Raw genomic sequence first — 10,850 nt, 5'->3', positions numbered from 1 at the left:
AGATGGACCATTCCACCGATGTATATTGGGAGCATGACCGTGCCTAGGGAGGTGAGGGAGTGTCCATCGAAACCAGTCAAGGTTTGTACTTCTCGCATGGCGAGGTGCAGGTCAACTTTTATCTGGGGAAGCGCTCTCCGGAAGAAGACATTTACTGAACTTCCTGTGTCGATTAAGACATCCGGGACTAGGCAGTCACTGATATTCATTTTGACGACAACAGGTCCTGTGGGCGAAGCTTGCAACCCGATAGTATCTTCTTCTCTAAACATGATCGGAAAGTACGATTGGCATATAGGCCAACTACCTGGTAACCAATCGCGATCAGCTCTTTCAACGTCATGAACGGGATACACGACGCGAGGCGAATTAGGGTCGTATGGGAGGCTTCCCCTTATGACATTGATTCTACGACGGGCCGGAGGTGGTGGCGCGTCAGCCGGCTGATTTTCCTGTCCGCCTGCCTGGTTACCAGCCTCGGGCTGGTTATTAGGTACTGGCCGGTTATTGGGACGACCTTGTTGCCCTAGGCGTCCTCGTGAATTACCTCATCCTCGCGGGGTGTTGCTCTTGTATTGCCGCAGCTGCACCATGACCTTGCCGTTTAGGTACTTTCCCAACAACGCATTTTGTAGATGTCTGCAGGACTGCGTTGAGTGCCCGGTGTATTTATGTAATTCGCAGTAAAGGTTATGGTCGGACTCATCTCTCGCACCCTTTGGCGTGGTCGTCGGTACCAGGGCTGACGAGCTTGCGGCTGGGGGCGGTGGAGCGTCATTGACAAGGTACGTCGCACCGCATTTTTTGCTGTCCGCGAGGTACTCTTTGTCGAGATGCTGGCGAGGTTCGTGGTAGACCTCTTTTGCCTTGCCGGTCGACAATTGGGCTCCGGTGGAAACGCGCTTTTTATCAAAGATGACCTTCTCTTCCTCCATTTCGATGTGGACTCCTGCTCGATGGAGGGCATCTTGGAAAGTAAGGAATCTGTTCAACTTGAGATCCTCGTGGAACTTTGACTTGTACCACAGAGCCTTTTTGAGGGCGGCGAGCGAAACGCTATGGGGGGCATTCACCTGCGTGGCAATCTTTTTAAACCTATCCATGAACTTTCACAACAGTTCATGCTCTCCTTGCTCGATATTATAGAGGTCGGCGATTGTCGCCGTGGGGACAGCAAGAATCGAGTATTGCTTCAAAAAGGTCAGCAAAAGTATGCGGAAGCTGTCGATTGAGTCAGGCGGCAAAGAAGAAAACCAGCCTAGGGCGTCACCACTCAAGTTTTCTATAAACAGCTGCCATTTCCCTGCGTTGAGCTCTTCCGGGCGAAACTCGCATCGGTGGATCGCAATCTCGAAGGACGTCAAATGATGAGTTGGGTCTGAGTCCCCTTTGTATGGGGTCAGGTGCTTGATTTTGCAATCCGGACGAACAACGACTCGGCGAATTCGCGCAGTGAACGGAGTCTTCTGGGATTGCTCTAGCATGTGGTTTACATCAGGTGCCGCGTTGGTAGCCTGATGGAACTTGCTTGTGACATCTTTAATCTGACTTTTGAGCTCGGCCAATTCTCCGTTCTGGTTCTTCTCGGCTCTTACGGTGACTTCAGGCTGATCGGCATTTTCTTGCAACTTTGCGCAGATGTTGGAGAGGGAAGCGAAACGTTCCTCCATTTTCTTGTCCTGGGCTTCCATCTTTTCGAGTATGCTTCTCATTAATGCGCCTACATCGAGGGTGCTTGTTCCTTCTCCTACCGATCCGTTCGGCATTGCCGGGGCTCGGGTCGGCGGTATTGGAAGCTCCTCCTGGGCTTGCTGAATGCGGTCCGGCGTATCCGCTACGTACCCGTCGCTTCTTGTGGTATCTCCTTCTCTCATTGTACTTCCTTGATGTTGGACTTTCTTGAAAAGTTCCCCTTGTTTCTTTTCCGTGGATGCGCACTAAATGTTGAACGAGTAATACTACTAGCTCGGGAATGATAATTAGGGAAGGCGAAACAAAGGACTTTTATTAAGATAGTCAAAGATCGTCGAATTACAATATAACCGTTATAAGCCGATCGGCTAATTACAGAGAATTGTATTCTCAAATTGACTAGCAGTACTAAAGCTTAGAATCGGATTGACTCCTGACTCTTGGCCTCTGTTACTTGATGCCTTCTATGCCCTGCTCCCTTGGTATTTATAGTTGATGGGACGCTTCATCTTTCTACCTCGGGATCGATGTGGTATTATCTTCGAGCAAAGGCGGCGATCGTTCTTTAGCGGGCCATCAACTAACTGGGCTGTCCGTCTCAAATGGGCCTTCTAGAAACTTTGTCGGCCCAATTAGGGTGATTCGGTCAGTCAAGATTTCTAGAGGTTATGCTGACTATTTCAATAATGGGCCTGAGGGAAAGCCTGCTAAAGCTGGATGAAACCCATATCCAACAATACATTCCAAAATTATAACATCCGTCAAATTCGAGCGTATGTATGTACGAATATTACAAAGTAGCATACACCATATCCTTCTCAGAGTAGAAACGATCAATTTATTATTAATGTTTCTTGAATACTAAATTCCACCGTATTAGCTACTACTACATTGCTACATATAAATAAGGGCATCACCAGTTTTTAAACCGGCGAATTTATTCAAAGCAATAACCGGAACGTTAAGAAGAAGCAAATCAAACGTGCGATTAACCATATCGAGCAATCAAGTAAAACAAACTCTTTAGAGTCTAGCGGTACGAAGTTGCTGCTTGAGCACAGGTCGAAGGTATTCATGGTACCCGTCAGGAACCACCGAGTCGTTCAATGGATCCTTCCACGCTTCCTCAAACAGTTTCGGGTACACATTACCGTCGTAACGGCCCAGCACCGAATTCAAGTAATGGTCAGTGTAATTGAAAGCGTCCACAAGGGCAACCGCATTAGGACGAACCTATATGAAGGAACACAAAATGTTAGAACTCTGCTTTTTAAGGAATCAAATGTAGTGAGTAAGAGATGCTGAACCTGAGAGTATAAGGAGCGGAGCTGGTCGTTGGCTAGCGAGGCTTGCTTGGGAGTGATGGTGTTTGTGGAGAGGAAATCTCCGAGGTGCTTGTGAAGGAGATAGAGCGCGTAAATGTAACACAGATTATTCAGCTGTTTCTTCACTCCTTTGCCTCCTATGTCTTCCTCTAGTTTAGCTATGAACCTAACCGAGACAAAATTGGCAAAATTCAGGAGCTGACACAGAGAGAATCGCTAACTTATTTGATACGTGCAAACGTTTTTAAAGAAGCTTACTTGGAAACAACAATCAATTGGCAATGCGCAATTGCAGCCTCAACCAGATCAGCCAAGAGTTCTTGGAATCCTATAGACAGGAGAAATGTTTGAGAGTTTGGTCTTTTACCTTAGGATTCTGGATTCATGGAGTTAGATGAGTACCTTGTTCTTGATTCTCAAACTTGCTCAAATTTTTGGCACAAGTAACAGCCATTCTCAAAGCCCTAGCTTCAAAAGCTTCCAGTACCGCATCAGGGTTTAACCAATCCTCAGCTACATGCCCAATCAATAAAACCAACTATATCACTAACTCGGGAATCATATCGACGAAAGATCATTTGTTTGCTTTTGTAGCAGGAAGAAGGATAGAACATATAAACTTAAAAACTCACCCTTTTGAACACCAGAACGACATTGCAAAAGATGTACTGCCCGGCCCATATAAGCAGTTGTGCCAACAGGAACCTTTCCAGATCCCAGCTGGGAGACGGTCTTCATAAGGAATCGAGCAACCTATAAAAACAATTTCGAACAATAGCATAAATAACCACAAATCGCAAGGAGGCTTAGAGCTTTTCTTACTGTTGGAAATATTGGGGAAACAACAATGAACAAAAAACTTCAAAAGCTGTTAAATGTGTTTTGCATATCAAGTATCAACCAAGAAAACAATCACAAATTGCAGGTGACAAAAGCCAGAAACATGTGAAATTGACAAAAACCTGCAAATAATTATATCGGAAAAGGTACAAAACTCACAATATGAAAGCATGTTAAATCAAGAACTCACAGCCGAAACCAGAGAGACATAAGATGAAGAGCCACGTGCTAAGAAATCTATATGTGCTGACAGTATTATTCTAGTAAATGAGAATATCTCCCAGCTGATAATAAGTACCTGTAATTGCAGCACAACATTGTCTCCTTCGTATGTGCAGGCAGGAACATACACAGCAAACAGCTCAGGGAGTCCACTGCACCACAAGTAGCCATGTCCACCACATAACTTACGACATTCTTCAATACCATCCTGCACCCAATATAACGCTTAGGCTGAATTTTCGAATTCTATATAAACCTCCGAGACAATGTCAAGGAGGGAACTAACGTTCCAACATGTGAGCGGTTGGACCCTCAGAGAAACTAAACCTATCAGTCTAGTCTAATGAGCATAAAGGACCAGCTCCGGAACATACCGCAGTGGCTGTGGTGGTGAGAGACTTCAATCCTGCAGTGCATGCATGAGCCTCTGGCAAAGTTGCGAAATCACTAGCAGCCAGTCTTTCAGTTACATCCGTGTACAGCCATTTTAGCCACTCTCCAACAAATCGAAATGCATATGCAGATGCTAGCAGAGGAAATAGCCTGTTCTGCTGAGTTTTATAATCAATCACCTGTGACAACAACATGCAGAAAAATATTACATCCCCTTTTTCAGCCAACATAATTTTAGTCACAAGACGTTAATGATTGTAAAGAAGAAAAAAACTCTACACTACCAAGTCAAAGAAAATCACTTCAGCAGAAACAATCTGCCTAAATCTGGAAAATATTCGTACAAGTAAGTTTTTCAAGGTAGAAATACTTTGAAATTTGCTATGATCCAACATCAATCAATAGGTGCACACAGCTATGAGTATCCTTGGTTATGAAATGGGTATAAATGAGTACCTGTGTCTCAATGCCACCGTTATGTGCACCAAATTGCCTCCGCACTGCACTGTACCTTGTAGCTATGCAAACTGCTCGAGATAGTGCATTGGAAGCATCTGCCACAATTGTTTGTCTCACATACACCATAGTACCATACACCAGCTGCTTTGGAACATCCGATGGAACATATTTTCCTTCCCTTGTAACTTTTGACAGCCTGAAATGTTTTGAAGGAGGAGAAAAGGTAGAACCATAAGCCCGCATTTAAGCACAAGCATTTTCCTCTATAACTATCATTACATCATGAATGCTTATTAACATCAGACCAGAAAGGCAAAGAGGAAGGACCTCATGAGCATTTGATCCCTGGGAATGCGAACATGATCAAACATAAGAAACCCGTTGTCCATTGAATTATATGCTCCATTTCCCATCTTCGTCCCGATATCACCAACAGTTATATTTGGAAGAGGAGAATGATCTTCTAAGCTGCGCAGTTGCACAATGAATCCTGGAAGTGGAAGTTTAAAGCAATCAATACCGGAGCAAGCAAAACTAAAATACTAAACCTTTTTTTTGTTTCCGGTACATACCATGGACACCATAGTCTTTGCCATCAGTAATGAGACGAGCGTAAACAACAGCATGGGTAGAAACTTTTCCCAAGCCACCAGGCCACCACTATTCAACAACCAAAGCAGATAAGAATCTTACACAACTCAGTCACTGTGCATAATAATAACTCAATCAAAAGACTTCCTAGTCATCAACTCACTTTGGAAGCAGTCTGAGTAGGTGTGTGAATCACAAACTCATCCGTCTTGGGATCAAATGTGGCAGTTGTCTCAAGGCCTTGAACATTAGAGCCATGACCAAGCTCAGTTTGTGCATAACACCCAATAATCTGCATCTTATTGGCCAGCGACAACCACTTCTTCTGCTGCTCCTCAGTGCCCTGTCCCTTAATAGCAGGCACAAACATTCCCTACAGAAAGAGAATCAACGAATCAAAATGGTGTCTTTTGGAATCATATCTATTGATTGATAAAAAAAAAAGAGAGTACCCAGTGCAGATCCACATAAGCAGGCTGATCAACAAAGTGCCTCAATCGTCCTGCTTCTTCCTCTGTAACCAACCAACAAAAGACTGATCAATACAAAAACTCAAACAATAAGGAGCGTGAGAAGAAGGAATCATCCATACCAGTGAGACGAAGCTCGATGATCCTTTTGAAAGCATGAGCACATTTCCTCAAGGTGCTCTTAAACAGCTCCTTCCTACTCAACCGAGCTCTATTGCTTTTCTCAAATACCTACATATAAGCAAAGATAAAACACGAAAATTCAACAAATCGAACACGATCCCTAATCCTAAGTGGAAGAACAAAAAAAAAGAACAAGGAGAATTGAGAAGAAGAAGAAGAAGAGGAAGAAGAAAAGAAACCGGATCGGAGGCGACGAGGCGGGCAATTCGATCGGAAACCTCAAAAGCGTGGCGGGAACCAGCCCAGACGATCTTCATTTCGTCGACGTCGAACTCCGCCTTGTTCCTCTCATCAGCAAGGTGATCAATTCCTTCCATGATTTTGTAATTTCAAAACAAAAAAAAACACTCAAAATTTTCCAGAGAAAAACTCTCAGAGATTATTAAGAGATGATGGTGATGAAGATTGGTGGCCAATGCCTTCTTCTTCTTCCTCTACCGATTTAATTGCACAAAAGTAGTTGGAGAGAAGCAAATTAAAATTAAAACTTTTATTTCGGATATAAATAGAGAAGAAGAAAGACAAATCGATTTATAATAGGACTTTTTTCCTTTTTTTTCTTTTCTTTCTTTCTTTATAAATTGATGAAATATTTTGTATTTATCTCATTCTCTCAGATCCATGTCTCACTGTTGACATAGATAATAAATATTTTTTTTTAAAAGTGAAAATTAATTAATTTTTGGATTCTTTTTCATACTCGTAATTATTGTTCAACGGATATATTAAGAACAAAATTAGATGGTCGGCAAAAAAAATATGGAATTATATCCATTTTTCCCTCATATGGAACATATATACTGTATTTGACTAACAAATTAAAATTAATTTATATCTTGTCCTGAAACTTTTTAAAAAAAAAACACACACACACAGTAAAATCAGACGTGTAATAAATTTAATTTTCCGCCAATAAAATGACATGCAATCTGACCAACATGTTGCTAAAACAAGATAAAGGAATTAGGCTAAAAAGATAAGATAATGTTTTGTTTTCTTATCTTTAAATTGCAATGTACATATAGTTGCGTTATGGGCAGTTGGAAGATAAAAGAAAAAACAGCTTGTAATGTACTTATACAGTGCCAACCTTCTGAGCTTACTCTATCCATCATATGTCCTTTTTCAAAAAAAATGTACCTATACTCTATACAGTATAATGATTTTTCCCATGAATATTTAAGTCTTTTTTCACTTGTCAACTGTGTATGAAGATTTGTGTTCCGATCTCAAAAGTACAGTTAGGTTAACTAGTATTTATATCGTTTTCTATTATAATCGTAAACGACAAACATATTTATGCTTTGAATAAAAGACATTGTCGCTATAGACCACATACAAATTCACAACGTGTAGAAGTATGGTCCATATACGTAACCGCCCATTCAAGCTCCACGAGTTTTTTTTTGTGCGTCTTTGACTAAATCATTTTCAAGTCCCACCGGATTCCTTGTTACTTCCTTCATATTTCGCTAATTAAACATTACTACAAGCTAGAACACCATTTCTTTTACATTTCGATTTCGTAACCAAACAACATAGACGTAGGTTAGCCTGAAACGCTCCTTAATATAGTCGCCGGCCAGAATAGGCGGGAATCTACACCGATAAAAAAAATATATGAGAAACGGACTCAAAACTTTTATTTTTCTACCATTCAATATCAAAAAGATTTAACAAATGTGCAATGGAGTAAAGATTCATTCAACAAGAGTTTTCTCAAATACCTTGGGGGACAAGTTTCGCTGCAACAACTCTCCAAGCATTTTACATTACAATCTGGATTGGGATCTAAGAAGAACACCACCTACAATAAACTTCTCCTCAAGTTAGCTACTTTTGCCCAAAACTTATCAATTTGTAAGGAAATTAGAAAGAATCAGGCAAAGTTACCGAGTAACGTTCTTTTCCAACCGGCATCACTCGGTGCAAGGTAGACCTAAAACCCATTCACATATATTACATGAATAATCTTGAAACGTTACCTAGAAAACACACTCTAAACTAAGACTGATAAAAATTTACCGGAACATTCCATTGGTCCATCTCTCCATCAAATCACCAATGTTGACAATAAACGCCCTACAGTTATAGAAAGTCCCCCGGAATTCAACCATTATTTCTAATCAACAAGCATCCAAAATCCAGTAGCTATAAAAACGCTAAACTTACCCTTCAATTCCAGGGACATCTTCCCAAATGTGTGGTTGTTTCGATTTGTCTCTACAAACCTATGATTTTTAACAGACGGTGTAAGAACACATAAGGTTACTAAAAAGAGACGAGTATGAGGAGAGTTACAAGAAAAAATATATATATATATATATAGTTTACCTGAAGCCCCGGAACTCCATCAGTCAAAAGAAGAGTGACCATTCCATAATCTGAGTGAGCTGAGGCACCATATGTTTCTACACCTGACGAAATCACTTCACCTATATATATCATCAGAAGTGCAGAGATCAAAACCTGACTTGAACTCCTGGAATACGGATCAAGTTTTCACTTATTACATATGTTTACTTGTTTAGATATACATGTTCCTCTGGTTTATGTTAAGTTCTAATTCTTAGCAAAATCAATCAAGATTAATATCAATCATCAATCCAACCAGAATCTGATGTACATAGAGATACCTGGATAGCGTAAGAGGCGAACAACTGCTGCAGGATCATTCAGGGCTCCAACTTTTTCGAAGAAGTCCTCATCTAAATCCAATGCTAAGGCAATCAAGCCAAGCAAATTTCTACCCACGGACCTTAAAGCAGCAATGCAAACACACAACTAGCAAGTTGATCCAGGAGAAAATAATCATGAAATATCATAATCTCCTTATATTTAGAAATTGATTTATCAAGAGACCAAAGATAGTACCAATGTAATTGGCTACAATAAACTATATTTGTCCCTACCATCGAGGTTCAAATCTAAATGTTGATAATGAACTTGAAAAACCTATTATCAACTGAGGATGCATAGAGAAGACAGAGTATAAAGTTTTAGTTTGAGATTCATTTTCCAATAGAGCGACTAAAAAGCAGGTGCTTACAGGACATTCTTGTAGTAACATTCCATGGTTTGTCTCCATGATGGCAAGAGATCTATATACATACACCTAATCCGTAAGAGAGATTGAGATCAAAACAGATTAAAGAAACAGGTAGTAGGGAAATAACCTTGAGAAGGCCACTGATTTGGGTAACGTTGAGCGAGAACGCCTTCGAAAGAGCCAAAATAGAAGCTTTCCTTGGAATCACCTAACAAAGAAAGATCAAATCTTAACGACCACCACCTCAGCAAGAAAACAAACCATATGCCATATACAAAACCACCAAATTGAATGAACCTATGGAGGTCACGGACGGGTCAAGTTTCTCAGCATACAAAGGAGTATAACCAAGCAAATCACGGCGGAGTAAAGCCATCTTCTCATCTAGTGGAAGATCAAAGAAGCCTTTGCTCTCCTTAAAAACCCCTTTTATTAATTCTTCCTCGATGCCATGATTCTTGACATAAAAGAATCCATGTTCAAGACATGCCTAATTTCACCGACATAATAAAAACAAAACAGTTTATCAGCAATCATAGAGAGAGACATGTCTTAAACAAACATCGTCTGAACCAGTTCAACTTAAGTATACACAAGACAAGACCTCCTTCAATAACCCAGACTAAAACCGAACCACTCAAAGAAAAAAAAACAATCTTCGTCAATTGATGGCTACAGGTACTAACTAGTCCTATCACTTACTAATCCACAACTGGATTTGGAAAAATTGAACTCCTGGAAATCATATGACTGCTGAGAAAGAGGTAAGAAGAGGAAGAAGAAGCAGACTAATCTAGTAGAAGAAGCAGGATACAAAGTAACAGAGAGGTGAAGAAGAACCTGACGAATCAATTGTGCGGTGGAGATTTTTTCCGGCGAAGAGAGGTCGATGATCGGAAGTGGAAGCGACGTCCCCATTCTCTCTGTTTGGAAATTGATTTTGCTCTGATCGTTTTGGCATATATGAGAGAACCAGACGTATACTGGAATACGACTACGTTTTAGATAAAATAACCGGAACCGAGTATTTGAACCGAACCAATCCGAAAAATATTTGAAGGGTTTGTTTGTGTTTTAGTACATTTTAGACACTTAAAATTTGAAAAATAATCAGTACACTTCTTTTTCACTCCCTGCCAAGTTACCCATACATCTTTATCGCCTTCTCTTTGGAACCACATCTAAGGTAAGCTTTTGCCATTGCAACGACAGTGCCTCCCTCCCGTTTGATTCCTTGTTCATCAACCCACATTTTGAAGTGTTTCCATCGATTTCATACTGGCTGCTTGTGTCTGCGTATACCCTCAAAACCTTCTTCACTGTGGGACTGTCACACTCGACCTTTCTCTCTCTTGCATCTCACGTACAAGCTTCTCGACCATATCTCGATTTTGGAGCTTACCGTAGAGAGTAATCATCGAATTGAAGGGTGAAACTTTGAAGAGGAATCCAAGCTCTCTCATCTTCTCAAAGGTGGCCTCAGTTTTATCCAATGTATTCTCAGATTTCGTGTAAGAGCTCAGGAGAGTGGCCAGAGTAATCCCTCATGTTATCGGGAATGCTTTGGAGGAACTTCTCGGCTTCTTCCAAACCCAAGAACATTCTCAACAGGATGAAACCATTTTA

The 10,850-nt window shown here is 40.9% G+C and overlaps 2 protein-coding genes and 1 pseudogene across 3 annotated transcripts; all 3 read right to left on the bottom strand.

Moving 5' to 3' along the window:
* Window positions 1-2,507: 2,507 nt before the first annotated feature.
* On the bottom strand, window positions 2,508-6,852 carry LOC104731909 (peroxisomal acyl-coenzyme A oxidase 1). Its single transcript, XM_010451420.3, has 14 exons — window positions 6,355-6,852; window positions 6,115-6,223; window positions 5,975-6,036; window positions 5,686-5,895; window positions 5,504-5,591; window positions 5,259-5,421; window positions 4,929-5,127; window positions 4,454-4,651; window positions 4,156-4,287; window positions 3,650-3,770; window positions 3,420-3,530; window positions 3,276-3,345; window positions 3,000-3,183; window positions 2,508-2,925 (listed from the first exon to the last, which is right to left on the bottom strand). Exons 1-14 carry the CDS (start codon window positions 6,490-6,492, stop codon window positions 2,716-2,718), a joined length of 1,995 nt encoding a protein of 664 aa, XP_010449722.2. The 5' UTR covers window positions 6,493-6,852; the 3' UTR covers window positions 2,508-2,715.
* Window positions 6,853-7,440: 588 nt separating this feature from the next.
* Window positions 7,441-10,244, bottom strand: LOC104731908 (kihadalactone A synthase LFS). 2 transcript variants are annotated; one of them, XM_010451419.3, is made up of 11 exons: window positions 10,065-10,244; window positions 9,522-9,714; window positions 9,352-9,432; window positions 9,225-9,276; window positions 8,812-8,933; window positions 8,510-8,610; window positions 8,348-8,406; window positions 8,201-8,257; window positions 8,069-8,114; window positions 7,903-7,982; window positions 7,441-7,774 (listed from the first exon to the last, which is right to left on the bottom strand). In XM_010451419.3, the coding sequence occupies exons 1-11, from the start codon at window positions 10,140-10,142 to the stop codon at window positions 7,669-7,671; spliced, it is 975 nt and encodes a 324-aa protein (XP_010449721.2). In that variant the 5' UTR covers window positions 10,143-10,244; the 3' UTR covers window positions 7,441-7,668. The 2 variants fall into 2 exon arrangements, with proteins under 2 accessions (XP_010449721.2, XP_087333782.1); XM_087477656.1 differs by lacking the exons at window positions 7,441-7,774; window positions 7,903-7,982; window positions 8,069-8,114 and having other exon boundaries at window positions 8,197-8,257.
* A 121-nt stretch (window positions 10,245-10,365) lies between these two features.
* On the bottom strand, window positions 10,366-10,826 carry LOC109127958 (putative pentatricopeptide repeat-containing protein At1g43010; annotated as a pseudogene).
* Between the last annotated feature and the right edge of the window lie 24 nt (window positions 10,827-10,850).

The sequence above is a fragment of the Camelina sativa genome, chromosome 12, assembly GCF_030686135.1.
Source record: "Camelina sativa cultivar CO46 ecotype springtype chromosome 12, ASM3068613v1".
Classification (NCBI taxonomy): Eukaryota; Viridiplantae; Streptophyta; class Magnoliopsida; order Brassicales; family Brassicaceae; genus Camelina; species Camelina sativa.
The sequence above is the reverse complement of the archived record's forward strand: the minus strand, read 5'-3'. Positions and strand labels throughout refer to the sequence as shown.

Bases quoted from the DNA above. Each gene is read 5' to 3' on its own strand.
- LOC104731908 (XM_010451419.3), bottom strand. From the start codon at position 10,142: ATGGGGACGTCGCTTCCACTTCCGATCATCGACCTCTCTTCGCCGGAA. The intron at 8,611-8,811 runs GTATCTCTATGT...TGATATATATAG, and splicing joins TCGCCTCTTACGCTATCCAG to GTGAAGTGATTTCGTCAGGT. The intron at 7,983-8,068 runs GTAACTTTGCCT...AGTTTATTGTAG, and splicing joins TTGGAAAAGAACGTTACTCG to GTGGTGTTCTTCTTAGATCC.
- LOC104731909 (XM_010451420.3), bottom strand. From the start codon at position 6,492: ATGGAAGGAATTGATCACCTTGCTGATGAGAGGAACAAGGCGGAGTTC. The intron at 5,128-5,258 runs GTCCTTCCTCTT...AAAACATTTCAG, and splicing joins AGGGATCAAATGCTCATGAG to GCTGTCAAAAGTTACAAGGG. The intron at 3,346-3,419 runs GTACTCATCTAA...TCCTGTCTATAG, and splicing joins GTTTGAGAATCAAGAACAAG to GATTCCAAGAACTCTTGGCT.